We start from the raw sequence: 25,683 nt of genomic DNA, 5'->3' as shown, positions 1-25,683 counted from the left end.
CAACTGGTAGGCATAATGTAGAGGATTTCAAAACAAGTCAGTTCTGATGCTCCTAAAATTCAACATAAAGTCGAATGTTCTTATGACCCCCCACCCCCGTAAAAAGATTCAGGCTTCAAGCATCATATAAAAGCCATATGCCTAAAATGTTCCCTTAAGCTTTAATAAAACCATAATCATTACTAAAAATATTTTATGAAAGACTGACATTAAATAAAACCGAAAAACAGGTTGTACTGTCAATCATCGCAGGAAGACACTTGTTTTTTAATCTTTGTTTTAGTATAACAGCACTACAGTACGCACAATGATAACCTTTATATTGTATTATTATTTTTTTCTTCATGTTGTTTAATTTAATAACTGGTAGTTTTTAACTCCTGCAAAATTGGGTTTCATTTATGAGAAATTATTTTCTTTTCTTAAAAAGGATTTACTAAAAAACCAAGCAAAAGTTTCTCATAACACCCTTATTTTTTGTTTCCCAATACGGGATTTTCTTCTCGTTAACGTATTTACAAAGTTATGCCATAAAGTATTCATTAGTATTTTTATAAAAAACAAAGATTTGACGCCATAAATCCTTGCTTTTTATTTTTATGTTGTGCCATCAAGGCAAAATTTTCATTTAATGTAACAGCCTTTAATTAACTGTAAATATAATTCAATAAATCGCCATCATTATGGGAGAGTTTTCAATTTCGTTTTTTTTTTGTTGCAATTGCAAACAAATTACGAAGTTTTGTAAACGCGTGTAAATAACACACGCAATTTTACTATGGATTTTTTTTCTAATTTAAAGGGGAGTACAATGTTTATCTTTAAATCAAACAGAGCCCTAATAGGCATGCGTGAGTTTCGTAGGGTCAAAAACGGATTTATGTACTAAGAACGTCGGATCGTAGCTTTAGCCTCTAGTACCATCCTCGCATACTTTATTGAGGAACTTCGTCTGCTTATATTTTGACTCCACCCACCCATTCTGTATATAGCGACTTCTAGAGATCGAAAATGTCATTCTTATCTCTATTTTCGTGGTTAAATTTTTTTTCGAAATTGCTATATACAGAATTTGTGGGTGGAGTCAAAATATAAGCAGACGAAGTTTCTCAATAAAGTATGCGAGGATGGGTAGTGAATTTGCTACGTTCAACGTTCTTCTTACATAAATCCGTTTTTGGTAAGGTGCATTGGGAATGGAGATTCGCATTTCCATTAAATCCATCCGCCAAGTTGTTCAACGCTTACAGTCACGTGACATTGCCCCATCACTACTACAAAACAGTTCTTGACACGCCCCTATATAACGCATTGTACATCCCTTTAAATATACACTTATAAAACATTTTCCAACAGTCAGGTAAAACTTAAAAAAAAAATCCTTTCAGACTTTTTATAAATGGCCAGTCAAAATCATTTTTGTTAAACAGCAGCAATCAAATGAAAAAGTTTCTGTATGACTCATAAATTATTTATTACATTATTATGAAATTTAACATTTATTTCTATATAATAATAATTAAATCAATTTATCTTGTAAACATTGATGAAATAATTGATGGTCTGATTTATCATTATTATTATTATTATTTTGATAACTATAAATTTTAACAACTTTTGTCAATTTTATTTTACATTCAGTTTTAATTAGGTTTTACTTTTTTAATTATTTTTAATCTGAAGTCTAATACATCATCTATTTACACACCAGCATGCATACAGAAAAAACACTCACGTAAAAATTAAAAACTGCACACACCCACAAAAAAAAACTGGGAGAGCTTTAATTTATTTTTTATTTTTTTTTATATAGTTAATATGGTAAAAAAATTATGGAAAACGGTTTGCTTGAAACATTCAAACTTATTTTTTTTTTTTATTCCCAAAACGTTTTTCAGTTTTTGGCGTTTCACAAAATAAATTATGCATTGTTCAAAGTATAATTATGTTCTCACTGAGAAATAATTTTTCTTTTTACTACCCAATCGTCAAAAATTTGTCTTTCAGTTTCCATTGGAGCCTTTGTACTTGATTATCCACTAATTTCATCACATTGATCGATAAGGACCCTTCATTTTCAAGTACTGCAAACAAAATTGATTTCGTATTAGTAAAATTACAATATCTCGAATTAACAATAAATATTAAAATCCATAAAATTAAAGGAATACCGACGTTGTTTAAAAATTATTTCAAATCTAAAGAAAACATTACTTTTTTGAAAGTTTAAACTCTTCTGAATGCAAAAATATGTTTGATTAATATGAGGGAAAACACAGAAAAAACTCTTCGAAAACTTGAAAATTGGGGGGGGGGCGCAAAAGCAAATTTGCGGAAAAGATTTTTGGCGGGTTTTTCTCTCCTTGATACGTCACTTACGGCATCTCACGGAAATGACCAAGAGCGAGCGCGCGAGACTCCCGACGTCTACTAATGCCGCGCGAATCTGAATAAAATAGGCTTAACGAGGTGACACTAACAGGCGTCACGTGAGCGACATCTAGAGACAAAATTTCTCCTTACTACGTCATCAAACGAAACAAAATTTTAACTAGGCCTTTTCCAAACACAATACTTTGATTGCAATTTTATAAATTGTTAAGAAACCAAATAAAAAAGTAAACATATCATAATAAACTAGATTTTTCAAGCATTTTTTTTCGCATTTTAAGTTTGTGCATGACGAAAATTATGTCACTAACACTTTAAGTTAGGTTTGTAATCCCTAATAACATAAATTGATAATCTACCATTAAGTTTACATTTCTGCCTGTCATCCGTCTCACCGGTATTAAATTATATGAGCCCTGAAAGCCTTCCCTTTAGTGTAGTCTTACTGTAGGTTTTCGTTGCATAATTTTCTCCTCCAAAATATTTACAAGGCTATGATCGCTTAAAACATGGATTAACTAACGCTAGGGATTGTACACTACCTGTGTTTCCCATGTATTGCTATTGCCAACTACATGTTCCGAATCATTCCTTGAATCCCCTCTTCATTCCCCCAATTTATTGGACCAAAACGGATGCAGATATAGCGCCATCTCTAGACAAAATAAATAGAAAAGATGGCGGCGCCCAATTTAGGCCGTATTTGAATTTTGACGTCATAGAACACGTGATATTTTGTCCAATTTACTTATAACTTCCTGTTAGGTATAGTAGCTGCTGCTAGGGGGCGTTTGGAACATGCATGCCTTATCTTTTGGGGGGAACGAACTATCCCTAACAGGAAGTTATAAGAAAATTGGACAAAATATCACGTGTTCTATGACGTCAAAATTCAAATACGGCCTAAATTGGGCGCCGCCATCTTTTCTATTTATTTTGTCTAGAGATGGCGCTATATCTGCATCCGTTTTGGTCCAATAAATTGGGGGAATGAAGAGGGGAATCAAGGAATAATTCGGAACATGTAGTTGGCAATAGCAATACATGGGAAACACAGGTAGTGAACAATCCCTAGCGTTAGTTAATCCATGGCTACATAGATATATCGCGGCAAGTTAAAGGGGCTCACCGGCGCTGTTGGGGGGAGACCGCCCTTAGTTCAGGGGGAAAACATCCAGCTCTTTGGACATAAGGAATGGCGCCACTGTCGCGGTGGGCGGGTAAGCAATATGCTAACCAACAGTTTGACCCCCCCCCCTTCACCCCAAGAGCTCCGGCCAGCCCCTTTAAAAACTCATCCGAGTTATTAAGTCGGCAATTTATGTAAAGACCTTTTAGACGATACAAGTTTTTGACTCATTTGAGTTGAGTAATCTAGGTGGGTCTTGTGAATAGAAATTGGACAAGTTGAATCACCAAAATTAGAAATTTATCAATGACCAATTTTTGTGTAGTTGGGTCAAATGTTGTATCGTCTGAAAAGGCCTTTAATCACATATTATGCTCTTGAGATTTAATGATCCCCCATTCACAATTTCAAAAAAAAAAAAAAAAAAATATGGCACTTCGGTTTCTCATTTCCCTCCACATTAAAAGCACTATTCCGTTGGCGCCCTTTCTTTCCAGCTGCCCAGAAGGATAAGCTTACTAAGGCTTGTTTTAGCTCAGCCCTTACACATGAGTTCAGATTGGTTCTTCCCTTTGTCAAGGACTCAAGGTAAAAAAGGGTCAGTAGACTAAATAGCGTACTTGGGGCACCAATGTAGGAGAGCCCTGCTTTAAATGCAAAAACGGAATGCTGTACTCACTCCTAATAAGTGTCAATTACCATATACATAGCATAAGTTTATAAGATATGTTCCATCAGAAGGGAATAAGAGAGAAGGGAGACATTAGAGCCTGCTATGGTAACGAGAGTCCGACCAACCTCAAGAAAACCGCGAAAACTTTGCGCAAGTACACAGCTTTTAACCAATTTACTGCAAATATAGTTCTTTAAGTTCTCCGAGTCCGCGGTATCAGGCGGCCTATTAGTCTGCTAGATTTTCACTCTCCAAAGGCTTAGGGTTGTCGATGTTTCGTTCTTGTGTAATTATAACCTCAAGTATGTATTTTATTGAAAATAATTTGTATTTTTTAATATTAATTCAGAATAATTAGTTTCCATCTATTTATTAACTTCAAATTATCTGATTTTGGTATGTTCTCAATTCCCGTGTATCTAAATTAATTGCACAGCTTGATTTCGTTTATCAACATTTTATCTCCTTCAATGTAAAGTTGTAAACAAAACTACTTTTTATACGTCAACCTTCTTATGTGACGTCACAGCTAAGACAGAAGTTAGATAGCCAATCAGTGAAGGGTACTTGATTTGATGTTAGTAAGACTGTTGTTACGAGTGTAAAGCATTATGGAGATATAAAGTGTGTCCCTTCTCTCTTATTCCCTTCTGGTTCCATTAGTATAACACTTCCTATACTCCGTAGTGCTAGAGACTTACAGCTCGAGCTAATTCGAGAACGACAAGCGAGAATTCACTACGCGCGGTTTTACAATCCATCATCCTATTTATCCTGTACTAAGCCTTTGACAGTGCCTCGCCAGGCGTGCGTCGCTTTACAAGAATCTATGACCTACCTCCCCCACTTCGTGACAAGCTCCAGTTTGTAACCAGTGACAAACTTATGGAACATATCTTATGAACTTATGGTAATAATAAAAATGTAGACGTAAAAAGTGAAACTGACTTGAATGACAAGAGATGGTCCTCCATTGACAATATCCTGGGGTATTTGAGACAATGGACAGTTTTCAATACTCATTATTTGCAGATTTGTGCACAAAGCAAGCTCAAATGGCAGACTGTGAAGGTTAGGATTATCGTTTATGTAGAGTGACTCTAGCTTTTCCAGCGTTCCTATTTCTTCGGGTATGTAATTCAAATTGTTTTCTCCCGAACTCAGGAAGGTTAAGTTGGACAGGTGACCAATGGCTCTAGGTAAGCTGGTTAACTGGTTGCTCTGCACAATTAATCGCGTTAATGACTTCAAAAAACCTGTACAAAAAAAAAGAGAGAGAGAATGCATTAGGAAAATATTCTACAACATCAGGTTGAACGCAGTCTAGCATGTGATTATCGAATCATATTAAAAAAATATTTGATCCCTTTGCTTAGCGGATGATACATCATTTTGGTCTTTGAATGTGCATTTATTTCATTGGAGGCACGGATGTGTATTGTAGAAGGAGTAGAGACTCGTAGCTTCCCCTCTACTAAAAAAAGCTAGACCTTATTTGTCCATACAAAGGGGGGTATGAAATATGACCCTCCCTCCCTCCAAACCTAGGCGAGCCCAGCCCATTTAAACAAGAAAGATGGCCGCGAGCTACGGACGTTGAGAAGGGTTAAGCCAAGGATTATTTAAATTAAAATGTCTATTTTAAATAATCCTTGATTAAGCCTTGGTCTTTTGTATATCGAGTCCGAGTGACGGGGAGTTTCTCAAGCGTTTGCAAATCTTAATTATTTAAATTTTTATTTTTACTATTTTTTCTATTTATATTAACTATAATGTTAAAATATTCAAAGAATTAGGCCGGGAAAGAAGAAAACGACGCCTTCTTTAAAACACATGACGTCAGAGATTGTTTACATAGGCTCGGTATGCGCGAAAATTGTGCGCGGAGCACTAGTATGGTTATGTCTAGGCCCTAGAGGCCTAGTCTCTACTCCTTCTACAATACACATCCGTGGAAACTCTGACTACTGTCTCGCCATGTTTAGAGACGACTGCTAGCCAGAAACCCTTACCCCAATGGCATTCATTGAACCAATCCCATGCGGGTTGGGGGGGGGGGGCTAATAAATGGTAATTACTTTTAAATATGAGATCATAATTTTTCCCTTCTATTTTTAGAAAAAATAGCTAGCCGTTTGGATTTTTGTTACATTATCCTCGCGTGATAATTACATACGGTAATTTTTTGGCTCAAGGTTTAATGACGCCCAAGACTTAATGCCAAATAAGATCTCAGAATCTCAAAAGAATCAGGAGATTGGCACTAATCCTTTAATCAATAACATAAGTTTATCATGCCTCTTAAGTAGAGAAATGGCTGCTACTCCTATGGCAATAGTGTTTGTCTGGCTCCCTTTTATGAAACCCTATACTCTCTCGCCGTATCATTTATCACCTCAACTTCAATACAAAATTGTACCGCCTAGCCTAGCGTTTCTTTTATCCCTTTTAGAATGTTTCAGGACTGAAACCGCCTCTATCTCACGAGAGAGAGAGGGATTTTGGGGTTGCTCAAGTAAAATTCGTTCCCCCCCCATTGCCTGTCTATACGAAACGTAAAAACCTCCTTTATCCCATTGGATGATTTTTTATCACGTGACCCATTTAGTAATCGTCTCGACCGCTTGGTGGCTGCACCGTAACAGAAATTTCAAAGTTTCTCTCTTCGGATCTTAGCGCTATACGAGTTCTGACGTCACAGTAGCCTGCAGAAGATGCCCAGTTGTAACCCGTATTTGTGTACTTAGAGGCATGATAAACTTATGTCAATTCTATTTCAGAGGGGGTAATGGCTACGTCACCAATGCTATTTTCCCATAGATAAAACCCTCATAAAATGGCCGCCCTACACTCAAAGGCAGGCCCAATTTTCGTAGCAGACGAAATTTTCCCCCACTGAAATAGCTCTATACGAGTTCTGACGTCACAGTAGCCTGCCTAAGATGCCTAGTTGTAACCCATATTTGTGTACTTAAGAGGCATGATAAACTTATGTCAATAATTATAGTTTACGATAACTAGTGAAAACAGAGAATTGGGGATTTTACCAGAGCTGCTGGGAATTTTCAAACCTTACAAATTGCTACTCGGGTACCGATTCAGGTACTAAGCCAGAGCGTTTCGGGTATACCCGTCATCGGGTACTCGCACACCCCTGATAAAAACATATCTTTCATATTCAGTTCATAATAAGCTTACAGAAACTGTCTCAGGGTTCGTACAAAATTTTTGGAATGAAATTCCCTGACTTTCCCAGGTTTTCCCTGACTAACTTGAACAAATTTCTCTGACCATTTGCAATAACGTACATAGCGAACATATATGAAAACCAATCTATATTCACTCAAATAATTTTTGCACGAGTTATTTTTATAAAAATTAGCCAATTAAATCGTTTAAATTTAATTTAAAGTAAATCATAAATAACCTGAGCGAGCGAAGCGAACTCCGCGAATTTGGGGCTTTGCTCAAATCTCAGACAAAAATGTTTCTGATCACCATTATACTTTAAATTTCCCTCCAATATATTTTTCCCTGACATTTCCCTGACTTTTTAGGTCCATTTTCAATTTCCCTGACTTTTCCAGGTTTTCCAGGTCGTGTACGAACCCTGTGTCTACTGCACTGTGGATTTGCCACTTCTGTGCAAAAACCATATATACTGAAGGGTTCTGCGATGGTTTGCACAATTAAGGCAAGAACAATAACAACAAAAATTGTGCATTGAAAAAAAAAAAAAAAAAAATTACCGAATATCCATATTCTTTTAAAACAAAGGGCGGGTCACGTGGTTCCCCAAACACGTTGGCTTTCCTAATGAACTCCAGTTTTGATTTGGCGAAGGCTAGTGGGTGGGATTTATAAGTCCACTTATAAACCCCGCCCACAAATACCTTGGCCAAGCCAAAACTAGAGTAAGACAGGGTTCATACAGCTTTTGGAAAACAATTTCCCTGAATTATCCAGGTTTTTCCCGTAAATGGAGTATCCTATGGAGCAAATGTTAACGAAGGGGGGGGGGGGCGCAAATAGGACTATTACATAGTCAAGGGACATCCCCGTATCTCTAATATAACCAGAGTTATGAGCCTCCAAAGTGTAGCGTAATGTTAATCCTATGGAGGGTATGTTCACGAACATTTTGCTTAATTACTCGGCCCCTGTTTGACGCAAATTTCCCTGATTTCCCTGAATTTTACTAACAATCCGAAATTTCCCTGATTTCCCTGAATTTTGCTAAAAATTCCAAATTTCCCTGATTTCCCTGAATTTTGCTAAAAATTCCAAATTTCCCTGATTTCCCTGAATTTTGCTAAAAATTCCAAATTTCCCTGATTTCCCTGAATTTTACTAAAAATTCCAAATTTCCCTGATTTCCCTGAATTTTACTTCAAATTCGAAATTTCCCTGATTTCCCTGAATTTTACTAAAAATTCGAAATTTCCCTGAATTTTACTTCAAATTCGAAATTTCCCTGATTTCCCTGAATTTTACTAAAAATTCGAAATTTCCCTGATTTCCCTGAATTTTACTAAAAATTCAAAATTTCCCTGATTTCCCTGAATTTTACTAAAAATTCGAAATTTCCCTGATTTCCCTGAATTTTACTAAAAATTCGAAATCTCCCTGATTTCCCTGAATTTTACTAAAAATTCGAAATTTCCCTGATTTCCCTGAATTTTACTAAAAATTCGAAATTTCCCTTAATTTTACTAAAAATTCGAAATTTCCCTGAATTTTACTAAAAATTCGAAATTTCCCTGAATTTTACTAAAAATTCGAAATTTCCCTGAGCTTTTTGTCAACAATTTATTTCCCTAATTTTTCCAGGTTTTCCAGGTTTGTATGAACCACGTGACCCACGCTTGGTGTAAGTTTGGTTTACCATGAAAATCTATTTTACCTATTTCACTGGGTAATCCTTCTAATTTGTTCTCTTCTAGGTCGAGTGTACGTAGTTTTCGCAGATTTCCTATTGTAGTGGGCAGACGCTTGAGCAGATTGTTACTTAAAATAAGAACTTCTAAAGACTGCAAATGCTGAATATCTTCAGGAATTTTTGTCAGCTGATTAGTTCCCAGATTTAACTCTGTCATGTGCGTCCATGTGCCAATGTCTGGTAATTAGAAAGTAGGTTCGCAATGTCAATTATCCCCAGTACATAGATTACGCCTTCAAGTTAAAGGAAAGCGCGGCTCCATGATCACCCCTAGCATTCTGGCTAACCTTCTGCCCACGAATTTTACCTTGCCAAAGGCAGGAACCAATCAGACCTAATGCACCAGTTCCCATTGGTCCCTGCCTTTGGCTTAACTAGCCTTTAGCAAGCTTAGCCACTGTGTAGCAGAAAAGCCATCTATAAGGGTCATCAACGGAGCCGAGCTTACCTTTAATGATTTACCTAAAGGTAACGATGTCAACTGGTTATCTTTCATTATGAGTTTCGTCAGGCATTTGGCACGAGAAAAAATTCCAAATGGAATTTTATTAATTTGGTTATGCTCCATGTTTAGCGTCTGAAAAACAGAAATTTCAAAAAGTGTAGAGCAAAATAGCAATTAAAAACCAATCATCTATACTCCAGTGGTGTGCGAGTACTCGATAAGTTCGAGTACTCGACTCGATAACAATATATTGAAATACTCGAGAAAGTTTCGAGTAGCTTTTCAGCTTCTTAAATACTCGAATCCGAGGCTTATAACTTTAGCAGACGAAAATAAAAAACCCCTTGATAATGAATAGAGCTATCTTATAGCGTTTTTCTTTGAGGTGATCCGAGCACTCCCGAAGCGCTCCGAAAAAATAATCGTCTTTCATTTGAAAAAAAACGAGCTGCTCCGAGACGGAGGCGCGTCTTACCCAGTCGCTCCCTCCCGGTTTGCTCCCGGATTGATCCCAACCGCTCCGACTCTAGAGACGGAGCGTAGAGTCGGAACGAGCAAAATGGAGCGACTGATGACGTCACAAAACCGCTCTCAAAAAACTTTTATCTTTCATTGGGAGGAACTACATTCGGTCCTCCGAGCTAGAGCGCTGACGTATCACGAAAATATGGAGCGATCTCGGGCGACCACAAAGGAAAACGCTATCAGAAGCCTTATGTGACGTCAGCCATGCTATTTGCCCATAGAACCAAAGCGGTACCAAACATGACCGCTCACTGCCGCATCTAAGCCTGTGACGTTTAACCTAGGCACTGACGTTACAACCGAGATAGCTCTATAAAGTGAATTTCCTATAAAAGTGACCATTTACTTTTAAAATAACCCGTTTAAGTTTTAATTGTTCACTAACCAATCAGCAATCTTCTAAACTTGTTAGATATTACGTAATAAAGTGTTATTTTTAGTGCTGTGCGAGTACTCGATAAGACTCGAGTACTCGATCGAGTAAAGGCGCGTTTACTACTATTACTTTTTTTATTTATTTATTTTTTAAGTTAAGGTTAGAAATTTTCGTTTGGAACTTTGCGCGAAGTATAACAATGGCTTCAAGTGACTTCGGTGAGGAATGAGATGATTCCGAAGAAGATATTAATGAGGAATTAAGTTAGTAAAATTTAAAGTGAAAAAGACTAATACCGTCTGGGAATTGATGGAAGTAGTTGTTGATGATCAAAATTACACTAAATGTCTATTATGAGAGCAATAAATTAACAGAAAATGTGAAAATACTAGAAAATTAATTCCCAATTACTCGATAAATACTCGAAACAGTTTTTCCAACTACTCGATACTCGATTCGAGTACTCGAGACTCGGCTCGATACTCGATAAGGGAAAATTTCAATACTCGAGACTCGACTCGAAACCAAAAATTCAAGGCTCGCACAGCCCTAGTTATTTTCTAGAAATTTACTCGATTAATACAAAATAAGTAAAATTTGACCTAATCTAAATACTCGATACTCGTTAAGAAATGTTTTTGATACTCGGACTTGGCTCGAAACGAGACTCGCACACCACTGCTATACTCACATGCAAGCACTTGATAAAGATTATTTATTACAAGATTTTAAAGTAGAGCGCGGGTCCAGCGGCTCCCCTACAAGGTATCTTCCCCGCTGAACTCCAGATTTAGCTTGGCGAAGACTAGTGGGCGGGTACTATAAGTGCACTTATAAATTCCGCCCACAAACGCCTTGAATCTTCGCTGAGTCAAACTGGTGTTCGTAAGGAAAGTCAACTTGTAGGAGAACTACGTGACCCGCGCTTTGCTTTAAACTTTTTTAAAGGGTGAATGAAATGGGTAGACAACTGTTTTATAATCGATTGAATTGAAAAAACAAGATGAAAATCATTAACAATTTTATATTAAGTTTCACTTGCTAAAGAGGCTGGCCGGAGCTGTTGGGGTGAAAGGGGGGTCAAACTGTTGGTTAGCATATTGCTTCCCCGCCCACCGCGACGGTGGCGCCATTTCTTATGGCCAAAGAGCTGGGTGTTTTCCCCCTGAACTAAGGGCGGACTTCACCCCAACAGCGCCGGTTAGCCCCTTTAAGCCTTGGTCTGAAGGAAGTTTAAAATTTAATGGCACCGTTGGACCAAGGCTTAGGTTTTCCAAGAAATTTAATTTCTCCGCCTTAAAAACAAGTCTTTTGTATGTATGTATTGGCAACCTATAACCAATTAACGACCGCGATCATATGTAAGTTTTCAGCAGACATTGAACACTTTCCATTGCCAAAAGATCCTTTCATAGAGCTATATCAGTTGTGACCAATGAGATAGAGTTACAATTCAAATCGGCTTACCGCGAAACACATTGTTTTTATCAAGCACGTTTATCCAAACATGACAGCGCCATCTATGAGCCTCTAGCGGAACTAATTACAACTTTCACTCGCTTATTTGCAATCAGAAACATCGTTATGATTTTTATTTCATCTATTAATTAGATTAAAAAGGACTAGGGTTTTTATTATTTAACTCGCGTGTTATATTTAACACGTTTAAAAAACTATCTTGACAGAAGTTGTTACGCAGATTGTAGCAGCAGACGGTAATTGAAAAGTTCTTCGAGCGATTAATAGGTGGCGCTACCCGAATTTGATAAAGATTCATACTCGACAAAAAGTCTATCGCGAAACATCGATCTCGAGATCCCACGTTGTGACTCTAGGTTTAATACATATATTCTATCTCATTGGTTGTGACTAGAGATGGGCCGATACCAGTTTAAACCAATACCGATATGATCCGATACTTGGGAAACCGATACGTACCGATACCGATATTTTACCCGATCCTTCGATTAAACCGATATCAAACCGATACCGATATGGTATCGGTATCGGCCCATCTCTATCCAATTTCGGTACTTGAAACTATAAAACTGGCTTTTCATACGAAAACCCCATTTTAGACACTAGTTACGTTATCCAAAAATAGATGAAAAACTGTGCTGTCTCAGAGTTTAGGTCTTATGGCGCCATCTACTCTCAACATAAGTATTTATTTTCTTCAAAAAATATCGGGTAGAAATATCGGTTCATTTTTAACCGATACCGATATATCAGTTAAAGCCAAATATCGGTACCGATACCGATATGGTATCGGCCCATCTCTAGTTGTGACATTAGCATTAGTGCCTAAGTAAAACGTCCAGGGCTTAGCTTTGTCTGTGGGCGGCCATGTTTGATACCGCGCGGCTTTAGTTCAACGCAAGATAGCATGGGGTCACTAAGGCTTCTGTGATAACTCTATCGGGATTGGTTTAAGGTATTTAAAAAATTGCACTCTTTGTTTATGAAAAATTAAGCATCCGACTTAACACATAAACTACTGAACCTTTCAAAATTTGTAAAACATATCAAGTGCACGAGTTTTTGCATAAAAGCACACTTACATAAACATTGCAGAACTGTGAAGGTCCACCGATAGGATATGAAGTGAAGGCATTTCGAGATAAAACCAAGGTAGCTACTTTGCTGAGACATGACAGCATTCCCTCCTAAAAATAACCATGAGAACGATCGGCATTGAACAACGGGAAGACCAGATTTAAATTTAAAAAGGTCAAACATAACTATTATTATACACGGGTGTGAAGTAATTTAGAAAATTAAAGAAATTTAAATTTGTTTCACTTACAGGTAGCTGTGAGATTGCGTTGCTTTCTACATTGAATTCCACAATATTGCAACATTTACTTAAACTCTTTGGCAATGATGCTAGCTGGTTATATCTTTAATAAAAACAGCGTATTCAAAATAAAGACCAAAACTGCTTGATTCCACTACGTATTAGGGATTCCCAACCTGGCCCAAAAGCGACCGGCCGGCCACCAAAATGGGTGAAAACCACAGGGTGTGGGGAAAAAGGAACTATCGCTCTGTGGAGAACACCGAGTGGTGAGCGAGGGGGCCCTCATTACGCATCAGAGCCGTACGAGATTTGAAGGAGCGACTGTTAGGCTCAATAAAGATTAGGGATGTCAGCGAAATGACTAAACTCGTTTCTTGACATAGTAATGATATTTAATAAAGGATTTAATTGTTACAAAATAAGAATGGGGTCTAACTCTGACCTACGAGAACACTCCTTTCCTTAGGAGGGTAAAAACGATACTAAAAGCAAACATCACATGACGGTGATGATGTCAACTAATAGGGAACATAATATTGTCGCGCCATCTAGGATGGCAGTATAGTTATAGGTCAAAGGTTAACAATAGCGACGGCCCCCTCGGGTGTGGGTATAGAATTCGTGTGAGGAATTGTTCTCACGCTAAAGGAATGGCAACTCTTAAGCACCGACGGCAGCTGATTCGATATATACTCTGTTCGAGCTTCGGTTGTCAGAGCCAGGTCTCTATGAAATGTAGATTTGCTCACTTTCCAGGGTTCGTACGAAATTTTTACATTGAAAATCCCTGACTTTTCCAGGTTATCCCTGACCAAATTTTGGAAATATCCCTGACCATTTTAACGTGTTTACCAGAGCCAACTTCATCACATTTGGCCCATATTTAGTATTGCTCGAAGCATAGCTTAATATACCGAACGAAATCCCTGACATATCCCTGACTTTTCAGGAAAAAGTTTCAAATCCCTGACTTATCTCTGACTATTTTCCATATCCCTGACTTATCCAGGTTTTCCAGGTTCTGTACGAACCCTGGTTTCAGGATTTATTTTCAAAAACTGAAAATGAGTATTTCGTTTGTCTCTTGTCAGGACGCACAAAGCTACATTACATAGAGACCTAGCTTTGCTAAAGCCGACCATGAACCTTCAATCCAGAAGGACCAGAAACTGGAAGGGTTTTTTCTGCTTACAACGTCTGTGCGCAGTTGCCCGCCAGTCCACCTTATTCCCTTTCGCCGGAAGTTAGGCTTAGCTTGGGATTCATGGGGGTGAGTAACGAGAAGAAATTAGTCTGTCGTCTGCTACAAAAGCCAAAAATATGTACTGTAGCGGACGACAGACCAATTTCTTCCCGTTACTCACCCCCATGAATCCCGAGCTAAGCCTAACTTCCGGCGAAAGGGAATAAGGTGGATTTCGCAGGGTACGTGCACCGCGGTACAACGTAGACATACATGACGCTTTTGGGAAGAGTACATAACTTATGTTTTCACATTTTAATATCCTCGTATCACTTTCACAATTGCCAAACGCGCAATATTTATCTATTCCATTTTTAATAATTTTATTAAACTAGCTACTTTTAAATTGATGGAAAAAAATTAATATTAGTCCCAACTCCCAAGGCTTAGCGAAATGAGACCAAGCGGCCATTTTACTTGTTTACATTGTAACTTCTTTCTTCAAGACCTTGTCGTCTGCTAGCTTTTTTTTCTTTAATATTTTGGGACACTTTAGCAATAAAACTTTAACATGGGATCCGCCATTAAGATTCTGGTCCATGAGCCGACTACCAAAGCTATAACAGAGTGCATGCATATCGAATAATAAAAATAATCCGTCATCGAAGATAGCGAGTTGCCTATCCTAAAGCTACTCCTCAACGAAGAGTCTTGTGGAAGGAAATACATGGAAATCCGTAATACATATCCGTAATTATACATATAGATGATGAGCGTGACCAAATGTGGATGAGAGGAAAAGTATGACAATGGCCTGTGTTAAAAAACGCGGACATCAAAGTTTCGCCAATAACTATTCAGTTTACTAGTGACTGATGGACTTGCAAACTCGCGACTGAAAGTAGTTCCGACATTTATGCTCCTTGGTTTAACCATAGCCCACTCAATCACGCGAATCACGACGCAAGCTGCCCGCGCTATAGCTAAATTACCGAGATTTGTTTTAAACGTATCTAGTTTTATGCGCTCTTCTATTGCTTCGATAACCTTACTTAAATCCATATTATACCTTCAAATACCTTTTAAAACATTACCAGCGACTCTGTTCTGACTACAAACACAAATCGGGGAAGTTCTAGCATACGCAATAGCAGACGACGGTAACCGCGCAACCGCGAATTAACACAAGACCTATTTTAAGGGAGTGAACAGGCCCAGTATAGCTACGCCAATAAAACGCTCAACTACGGCGAAACTCTGATGACTCGCGAGTCGACTTTTGGCCATTTTTATACTTTTCCTCTCATCCACTTTTGGTTTCGTTACTTATCATACCTGAGTCCAATTCGAGTTAAAGCTGTCAAATTTCCTATTGTTTCAGGTATGTCAATTAGTTCATTATGCTGAATATCCAAAGTGGACAGTTGAATGCAGTTGCCAATTTCTACAAAAGGAAATACTTACGTATAACATATTTCTTCAAAACAAAAAATGGATAAAGAATGCATGCGCCTGAGGAAATTTGTTTTCACTTTATAGGATAGGCAACTCCCTATCTCGGACGACAGCTTATTCTGTATATACTCTGTTACAACATCGGTTGTCAGCACGCGTAAAGCTAGGTCTCTATGCAATTTAGCTTCGTGCGTGCTGACAAGAGACGAAAAACTTCAGGATCTTCCGGATTTAAAATATCCGCGAGTTTTTTTTAGCTCGAGTGCATGCACGGACCTCTAGGCCTTAGTTTCAAATAAGTGTAGTAGGCTGTAGGCAATTTCAAACGTATTTTAATAAACTAAGGCCTAGAGGGCCGTGCATGCACTCGAGCTAAAAAATTCGCGGATATTTTAAATCCTGAAGATCCTCAAGTTTTTTTTGTCTGTTGTCAGCACGTACAAAGCTACGTTACATAGAGTCCTAGCTTTGCGCGTGCTGCCAACCGATGTTGTAACAGAGTATATACAGAATAAGCTGTCGTTCCAGATAGGGAGTTGCCTATCCTGTAGAGTGAAAACAAATTTCCTCACGCGCATGCATTCTTTATCCATGGTTGTTAAGTACTCTCACCAGGTGGTAAATGTTTCAGATGATTATTAGATGCGTCAAAGGTTCCTAATTGGGTTAGCTGACCAATTCCAGCTGGCAGCTCCCGAATTTTATTTTCTCGGAGGCTAAGCATATTTAAGTTCTGGGAAAAGGGGGCGGGGCAGAATAAATTAAAATTTTCATAAATTAACCACCAGCCCCAGCCCCGGGTGACGAATGTTACCGTTAAATTAGCTATTCCTTCTCCAACGACTCTAATTCTATTGAACCTCAGATACAAAGTTTTTAGTGAGGAGAGCCGATAAACCACATCAGGAATCTAGTAAATAAAAAGGAGTATGCCTACAGTTATAGTTACCACCATAAGTACCATAATTACCCCTGGTTGCTATATGAATGGCGTATTTTATGGATGACCCCTTAAATTAAGTCAGACAATGCTAATATGATTAAGGGGTCATAAGTAAAACCAAAAACGGATTTATGTACTAAGAACGTTAGATCATAGCTTTAGCCTTTGGTACCGTCCTCGCATACTTTATTGAGAAACTCCGTCTGCTTATATTTTGACTCCATCCACAAATTCTGTATATAGCGACTTCTAGAGATCGAAAATGTCATTCTTATCTCTACTTTTGTGGCTAAATTTTTTTTTTCGAAGTTGCTATACATTGCCGCCTCTATTGTATAAGGCCGGAGCGGGCGGCTCCCGAGGTAGGGAACATTCGCGGGGGGGGGGGGGGGGGAACCTCACTTCTCCGATAGACGGAGCTCGTTTTGAAAGAATTTCAAAAATTAAATGGCGCGTAAATTCAGTCTTGTTATGGTTCCTTTGCAAAAATGACGAATTACCCAAGTTATTTGGCATATCTTCTCTAGGAATTGGAAAACTAAATATAAACAATATAAACAGAGGAGCTTTAAAAGATTTTATTTTGTTTTATAAGAGTAACAATTTTAAACTTTGATTATTTTTCTACATAACGGTTTTGAATTTAGTTTCTTAAAAGCCCCGTACTTGTCAGTTATATCTTCAGCGTAATTATTTAAAAGAGGTCTTAAAACCTTTTCTAACAATATCTTTGGAAATTTTATATTGTCACAATTAGCCTTATTCCTGATCAGCGCCATCTACCCATAGCGGTGACTTTGAGAACTACTGTAAGCGGCAAGCCAATCAGATGTCGCTAAAATCTGGTGACGTCATTTTTGGTAAGACCCGAAGAGTGCCAGTCAGTGACGTCACCAGATTTTAGCGATATCTGATTGGCTTGCCGCTTACAGTAGTTCTCAAAGTCGCCGCTATGGGTAGGTGGCGCTGATAAGGAATAAGGCTAATTGTACTGTAATGGATGACAGAAATAAGGCAATAAAATATCCACGTAACTCTCTAGAACATTAATGAATTGAGGAATGGTAACGAACCGACTTAGCACACTCCTTGCGCTAACGTCCCCAGACCCAACAAGCTCCAGACTATAACCCTACCCTCCCCTGCCCTGCCATCGAAGCGGCGCGAAAAGCCTGAGGTTTAAAATTTAAAAAATTATGACGTCACATTTTGCCAAAACGAGCGCCTCTCGCGACAGAAAGCGGCGAATTAAAATGTCAGATTTTGAGGAGGGGGAATATCACCCGCTCGGGCCTTATACAATAGAGGCGGCAATGTGCTATATACAGAATTTGTGAGTGGAGTCAAAATATAAGCAGACCAAGTTTCTCAATAAAGTATGCGAGGATGGGTAATGAATTTGCTACGTTCAACGTAAATCCGTTTTTGGTAAAACACTATTACAACTTTTAAACGATGGTCTGGATGGTAAAATGTCACGGAACATTTCGCCAATCAAAAATGTCCTGCCACCGTTTTTGAAACGCCCGGTTGATATTTAAAGATAAAGTTCAGGTAACATAACATTACACCTTGAAAGAAAGGCTTAATTTCTTAATATACAAGGAAAAATGTTAAAATTAGCATAATTTAATTAGTCTTAAAAACGAGGACTACTGCGCCATCCGCCATTGGTCTAGTGGCGTCTGCTAAATCGAACCACTTGCTCCAAACAGTATTGGTTGAATTCTCACAGGTAAGGGACTAAACCAATATTTTTCCATTTATATTTAGAAAAAGGCCGTTCTTTTAAGGTATAATGTTACGTTACCTAAACTTTTCCTTTATCCTACACAAATAGAGAATATCTAAGCCTAAATATAAGAGCAGTTAAAGGGAGGGTGAAGTAGAAATTCAAGTGATTTTTTATCGATTCTTCTGCAAATTATAAGACCAGACGGCGTAGTGAAACATTCAGGAAATACCAGCTCCGAATGATTTTAAAATTCAAAATAGGCCTTTCCGAAAAAAAAAACCAAAGGAATCGTGGGTAAAAGGTCCGACAGTAATTCATTCGAGTCAATTCAGTTCTAGCAGCAGCAGCCAATCAAACCAAAGTACTTATAAAGGCCGCGTTCTGTCTAAGATTTAATGCCATAGTCGTATTTTTGTACTTTCGAGTTTCCAGTTCTTGTTAGTTATTATTTATACTTAATTTTGTAAAATATAGTGTAAATATTACCTATTTATAACAGTTAAAAAAAGCCGTTAAGCCTAACTGTATCCCAATAATCAAGCACTAGATGGCGCTTGCTGTAATATCAGTAACGTTTATCCGCTTGATTTGCGCGTGCGCGGACCTTTTAAACAAGATTGCCCCGGGCTACGAATTTTTTTCGGAAAGGCCTATTGGTTCAGATTTTAAGGATAATTTGAAACGCACTGCCTTTTTGTTAACAAAATTCTCGTGGCACGTTACATCATGTCAAATGAAATTTATCGCGAGCTTTGATAAAAATTGCGCGCGATGTGACAGAACGTGCCACAAAAAGGCAAGGCGTTACGTGATTGGTCGGAGGGGCTTATTTCAAATTATCCCTAAAATCTGAACCTAATTTGAATTTTAAAATCATTCGGAATTAAGTATTTCCTGAATGTTTGACTACGCAGTCTGGTCTTATAAATAGTAGAAGAATCGATAAAAGAAATAACATGATTTTCCTCTTCACCCTCCCTTTAAAATAAACATTTTATCACAGCATACAACTAACGACACCATCAAAAATTAATTACAAATTTAACAATAATAAGCAAACTTACATCGTTCAATTTATTATGCCTCAGATCGAGGACTCTGAGTTGCTTCAGGTTAGCCAAGGAATCTGGTAAACTTGTGAGAGAATTCTCGCTTAACGCTAGTGTTTCTAAGTTGACTAGGCAACCAATTTCAGTTGGCAAGGTCGAGAGCTTGTTCCCGTACAGATACAATTCAACAAGGTGAGTTAATTCTTTTACAGCTGCTGGGATAATTGTAATCTGAAGAAAAAGTAAACAAACATAAACAAATACACCAATTTCGGAAAAAAACAATAATCAAATATGCTCGAGGGGTCCGTCAATCGAAAAAAAAAAACGTACGGGATTTTAATGGATTTTTACGTATTTTTTTTAATGGATTTGTTGATTTTTTTATAAAAATCCAAAATCCAGTAGGATTTTCAAAAAAAACCGGTGTGTTTTTGAATTTTTCGTGGAATTTCCTATTTTTTTCAGGATTTTGTATTTTTTTTTCGGGATTTTGTATTTTTTTTTCGGGATTTTGTATTTTTTTTTTCGGGATTTTGTATTTTTTTTTCGGGATTTTGTATTTTTTTTTTCGGGATTTTGTATTTTTTTTTTCGGGATTTTGTATTTTTTTTTCGGGATTTTGTACTTTTTTTCGGGATTTTGTACTTTTTTTCGGGATTTTGTATTTTTTTTCGGGATTTTGTATTTTTTTTCGGGATTTTGTATTTTTTTTTCGGGATTTTGTATTTTTTTTTCGGGATTTTGTATTTTTTCGGGATTTCGTAATTTGTTTTAGGAATATCGTTATTTGTTTTGGGATTTCGTATTTTTTTAGGATATTGTATTTTTAACTGTAATTTGTATCGTCGTCCTTTTGGATTTTTTTGGGGATTTTCACAAAATTTTGAATTTCTAAAAAAATACGAACACACTCCCGGATTTAACATTTTATTTTGGATTTCTAAAATTTTTTCGGTATTTTTGGATTTTCGGTGGATTTTTGGATTTTTTACATAATTTTACATATTTTGAAACTTTGAAAGATCTTCGGATTTTTCAAAAAATACAAAATCCTTTTTGTATTTTCACTGGAATTTTGGATTTGTTTTTGGATTTTTCCCCGAGCGTACGGGATTTTTTGGCAATGACGGACCCCTCGAATATGCTTAGCTGAATTTTTCATTATTAACGCTTAATATACCATTTCAGCCACTTTCCATGTGCACGAGCAATCTTCTGACCCACTCAATTAGAAAGATAAAATTGTCATGCACAGTCTTTATAAGACCACTGCCGCTTTTATCAAGATATATTGAGACCTAACACTTCTCATCAATTAATAACTATCTCTCTCATAGATGGCGTGTTAACACTAACCAGGGTTTGAAAAACCCCGGTTTTATTATAAAAAAAAAAGCTTAGCCCACCGCGTTTAATTGCGTTTTTATCTTTACAGGGTTGCCATGGAATTTTCAGAACCAAATTCCCTGACTTTTTCAGGTTTTCCCTGACCTTTTTCTGAGATTTTCCCCGACCTTTTTCTGAGATTTTCCCCGACCTTTTTCTGAGATTTTCCCCGATCTTTTTCTGAGATTTTCCCCGACCTTTTTCTGAAATTTTCCCTGACCTTTTTTGAGATTTTCCCCGACCTTTTTCTGAGATTTTCGCTGACCTTCTTAGGCCAAAAGTGTAAATGTTTACAGCACGTTTTAAGTGCTTATAACTAAATAAACTCGATCTACATTAAGTTTTCCAATGTATTTGTTTCACCAAAATGAATAAGAAACATTTGAACTATAAATAACAGTCTAAGAGATTTTTTTAGAGAACATTGTGTTGACACTAACGAGGGTTCGAGAAAACCCACAGCGTTTAATTTAATTCAAGAGTCACTACTTCATTGAAGACCTTATTGATGGGTTTTATTAAGTGGGTTTCTATGGTGAGTAAACCAAAAAAAAAAACTGTATGTTCAAGTTCAGCTAGCTAATTGGACCAAGTCATCTTGCGACTTATTGCCACTTATCTAACGCCTTTACAATGCATAGAGGGGTGGTGGCTAGCCCCTATGCCACAGCTAACCGACAGCGCCCTATACTAACTATTACCGTTAACCTCTGCAAGTTTTGATGGAAAGGAGAAACCGGGTTAGACCGCGGAGGAAAACTCCTTTAACAAGCGGGGAGAGAACTTGCAAACTCTACGCAGAAGGATTTATTCCCAGATTTTTCACCCGGTGCCACAGTCCGGGATCGAACCCGGGATCCTCTTGCTGCGAGGCGAAAGCGCTAACCGCTACGCCACCCCACCGCCGCTACGCCACCCCAATTTTTAATTGAACCCTGACACTAACCCTTAAATCGATTAAAAGATAATGAAGTGTGCCAAAACTATTTGCATAATTGAAAAAAGCGATGTTTTATATAAAATATAGATAAATGCGACTAAACATATACAAGATTTATACAAAAACCACTAATTTAAAAAGTCTTTTCTTCCTAATTAAAGGGAATCATGTGAAGCTTCGTTTGAAAAACCAGCTCTGATTTATATAACAAAAGATAGAATTAATTTCTGTCAATTCAAAAATATCAAGCTTTTAATTCTCCGATTTCTGCTGGTTATTTGGCAATATGCATTTGAAAATGCTTCATTTGAAATCCACTTTTTATGAAAGGCTAAAACGTTTCCCGTAGGCTGACGTCACAGATATATTTTTCCCCTTAGAGATGGTGCCACTCTCTCCGCTATCAGACCCGGAGTTTAGACTAGCGAGAAGCTCGAGACGCGTATAGGATTCCCGCGCTTTTTCAATTCCCCCTGACGTCATAGTGATGTCATCAAACGGGCGAACAAGCTCGACAAGACTAAATTATTGATATATATCAAAACTGACATATCGAGTTTTCGTGATTTTTCAATGTGTTTTAAAAATAGAAACTTTGGTTCAATTAGATTAAAAACTTGATATTTTGAAAGTATAGACTCGAAAGTGTAACATTACATAATACAACTTTCGTGCTAAAATATGATATGAAATTGTAAATTCGCATTCCCTTAAACCATCTAAGAACAACAACAACAAAGGGTGATCCCTGACCTTTTTCTAAGATTTTCCCTGACCTTTTTCTAAGATTTTCCCTGACCATTTTCTAAGATTTTCCCTGACCATTTTCTAAGATTTTCCCTGACCTTTTCTAAGATTTTCCCTGACCTTTTTCTAAGATTTTCCCTGACCTTTTTCTAAGATTTTCCCTGACCTTTTTCTAAGATTTTCCCTGACCTTTTTCTAAGATTTTCCCTGACCTTTTTCTAAGATTTTCCCTGACCTTTTTCTAAGATTTTCCCTGACCTTTTCTAAGATTTTCCCTGACATTTTTCTAAGATTTTCCCTGACCTTTTTCTAAGATTTTCCCTGACCTTTTTCTAAGATTTTCCCTGACCTTTTTCTAAGATTTTCCCTGACCTTTTTCTAAGATTTTCCCTGACCTTTTTCTAAGATTTTCCCTGACCTTTTTCTAAGATTTTCCCTGACCATTTTCTAAGATTTTCCCTGACCATTTTCTAAGATTTTCCCTGACCTTTTCTAAGATTTTCCCTGACCTTTTTCTAAGATTTTCCCTGACCTTTTTCTAAGATTTTCCCTGACCTTTTTCTAAGATTTTCCCTGACCTTTTTCTAAGATTTTCCCTGACCTTTTTCTAAGATTTTCCCTGACCTTTTTCTAAGATTTTCCCTGACCTTTTCTAAGATTTTCCCTGACATTTTTCTAAGATTTTCCCTGACCATTTTCTAAGATTTTCCCTGACCTTTTTCTAAGATTTTCCCTGACCTTTTTCTAAGATTTTCCCTGACCTTTTTCTAAGATTTTCCCTGACCTTTTTCTAAGATTTTCCCTGACCTTTTTCTAAGATTTTCCCGAATAATTATGCCGAATAAATAGGCATAAAGACCGAAATGGTATATTAGCAGAAATAATTAAAACCAATTAACTTTAAACGTTAATTGGGGTTCTTACATTCGATTTACTCAAATCAAGCCTTGTTGCTCCATCTTCTTTGCATTTACTAAATTCTTTAACTACATCCTATATTCATAAATGATACCAAAAAGAAAACACCATAAATTTAAACCTTCATTAATCCCAGAATTAAAGCGACTTTGAAAAACGTCACAAGCACCACGTGACGCCGATTACAAAGACTCTAAATGGAGTACGTGGAACTGGACACCTCGTCATTGGTTTTCGTGAGATTGCAGTGTCAATTCCCTGAAGTGGTAGTAGTTTTCGAAATAAAACCAACTAAAAGCTTCTTTTAACCACGCCTTTTCTCAGTCACGTGCCTGTGACGTATTTCAAAAAATTTTTTCCCACCCGCCGATGCCTTTAAGATAAAGGGAGATGGACTTACCAAATCCGCTTGTATTCCAGGTTTTTTCTTGGATGTTGGCTTAATTTTGTTGGTGCCAGGGTGAGTTACCATAACCTGTTTTGGTCTAGCTGCATCTCCAGATCCTAATGACGCTGAACTAAGCTTCTTTTCCTAAATAATAAAAAAAAAGGTTAGAACGTTTTATTACACCATGACTCGATAAAAAAAGTTATAATTTTTTATGTAGGTAGAAATTAGCGGTAATTTTTAAAAATGGTAATTTATCGGGTAAATTACCAAATTACCGATTGAAATTTTGGAATAATTAACAAAAATTATCGTTCAGTCGGGGTAATTTAGGGTATTTTATATTTTCACAGGTTTATTACAGCAGTAATTTAGCAGTAAATTACCATTGTAAAGGTAAGATATAAATCGGTAATTTACGAGGTATTTGGTAAATTAGCGGTAATTTACGAGGTATTTGGTAAATTAGCGGTAATTTACGAGGTATTTGGTAAATTAGCGGTAATTTACGAGGTATTTGGTAAATTAGCGGTAATTTACCGGGTTAATTACGGATGAAATTTAGAAATAACAAAAATTATCGTTCAGTCGGGGTAATTTATGGTATTTTATATTTTCACAGGCTTATTACAGCAGTAATTTAGCGGTAAATTAGCATTGTAAAGGTAAGATATAAATCGGTAATTTACGAGGTATTTGGTAAATTAGCGGTAATTTTTAAAAAATGGTAATTTACCGGGTAAATTACCGATTGAAATTTTGGAATAATTAACAAAAATTATCGTTCAGTCGGGGTAATTTGGGGTATTTTATATTTTCACAGGCTTATTACAGCAGTAATTTAGCGGTAAAAATTACCATTGTAAAGGTAAGATATAAATCGGTAATTTACGCTGTATTTCTTAAATTACCGACTCACATCTCTAGTTACGACAGTATACAGAGTTTTCCAAAACAGAGCTAGATTAGGGCCGAAACACTGCTTTCAGGGTATTATTGCAGTGTTTACATCCCGACACAAAATAGTTCATAGAACTCGCTGTACTTTGGTCCTAAGACCCTTTTTAGGGCCCCCAAGTGAATTTCGAAAATATTTATAGTAATTATAGGTATTTTTTCAAGTGAATATAGGTTTTATAGCTGCCCAAACGCAAAGCTCACCATGCGGTGCTGAGCACTGAACATAAGTTACCTGAACCATAATATAACAAGGCAAGCTACAATATTAGGGAAACCATCCCCATTTTATGATATTATTTTTTAACCGATGGATTGCTTAACCTTAAAATTTAAAAATTATAGGATTTTTGGAAATTTTTGCCAAAAACATAGGTTTATACATCTGTATAACAACCTAAGTGGCAAGATTGAAACTTTGAGAAAAATAGTTATTTCACTCAGACCTCTACTCAACGGGTGTCTAAATAAAATGCAATGAGATAGAATATATGTATTAAGCCTAGAGTCACAACGTGGGATCTCGAGATCGACGTTTCGCGATAGACTTTTTGTCGAGCATGAATCTTTATCAAATACGGGTGGCGCCACCTATTAAAGGAATTGCGACGTGATTTAAAAATTATCTCAAATCTAAAGAAAACCTTACTTTTTTGAGAGTTTAAACTCTTCTGATTCCAAAAATATGCTTGATTTATATT

General features: G+C 37.0%; 1 protein-coding gene across 1 annotated transcript in view; it reads right to left on the bottom strand.

The window, feature by feature from the left end:
• Positions 1-231: 231 nt before the first annotated feature.
• LOC149707892 (uncharacterized) overlaps positions 232-25,683 on the bottom strand; it is a 30,721-nt gene continuing 5,269 nt past the window's right edge. The window contains exons 2-13 of the mRNA XM_089864158.1: positions 24,038-24,169; positions 23,644-23,712; positions 19,659-19,874; positions 16,731-16,826; positions 16,529-16,649; positions 15,797-15,905; positions 13,285-13,378; positions 13,040-13,144; positions 9,595-9,709; positions 9,097-9,309; positions 5,142-5,449; positions 232-2,084 (exon numbers count right to left, since the gene is read on the bottom strand). Of these exons, the coding sequence (XP_089720284.1) occupies positions 2,049-2,084; positions 5,142-5,449; positions 9,097-9,309; positions 9,595-9,709; positions 13,040-13,144; positions 13,285-13,378; positions 15,797-15,905; positions 16,529-16,649; positions 16,731-16,826; positions 19,659-19,874; positions 23,644-23,712; positions 24,038-24,169 (1,614 nt within the window). The 3' untranslated portion in view covers positions 232-2,048. The remainder of the gene's footprint in view (positions 2,085-5,141; positions 5,450-9,096; positions 9,310-9,594; positions 9,710-13,039; positions 13,145-13,284; positions 13,379-15,796; positions 15,906-16,528; positions 16,650-16,730; positions 16,827-19,658; positions 19,875-23,643; positions 23,713-24,037; positions 24,170-25,683) is intronic.

This window comes from Phalangium opilio, unplaced genomic scaffold (genome assembly GCF_054372755.1).
Source record: "Phalangium opilio isolate 3A_F unplaced genomic scaffold, DU_Popi_V2 ptg000013l_1, whole genome shotgun sequence".
Lineage (NCBI taxonomy): Eukaryota > Metazoa > Arthropoda > Arachnida > Opiliones > Phalangiidae > Phalangium > Phalangium opilio.
The sequence above is the reverse complement of the archived record's forward strand: the minus strand, read 5'-3'. Positions and strand labels throughout refer to the sequence as shown.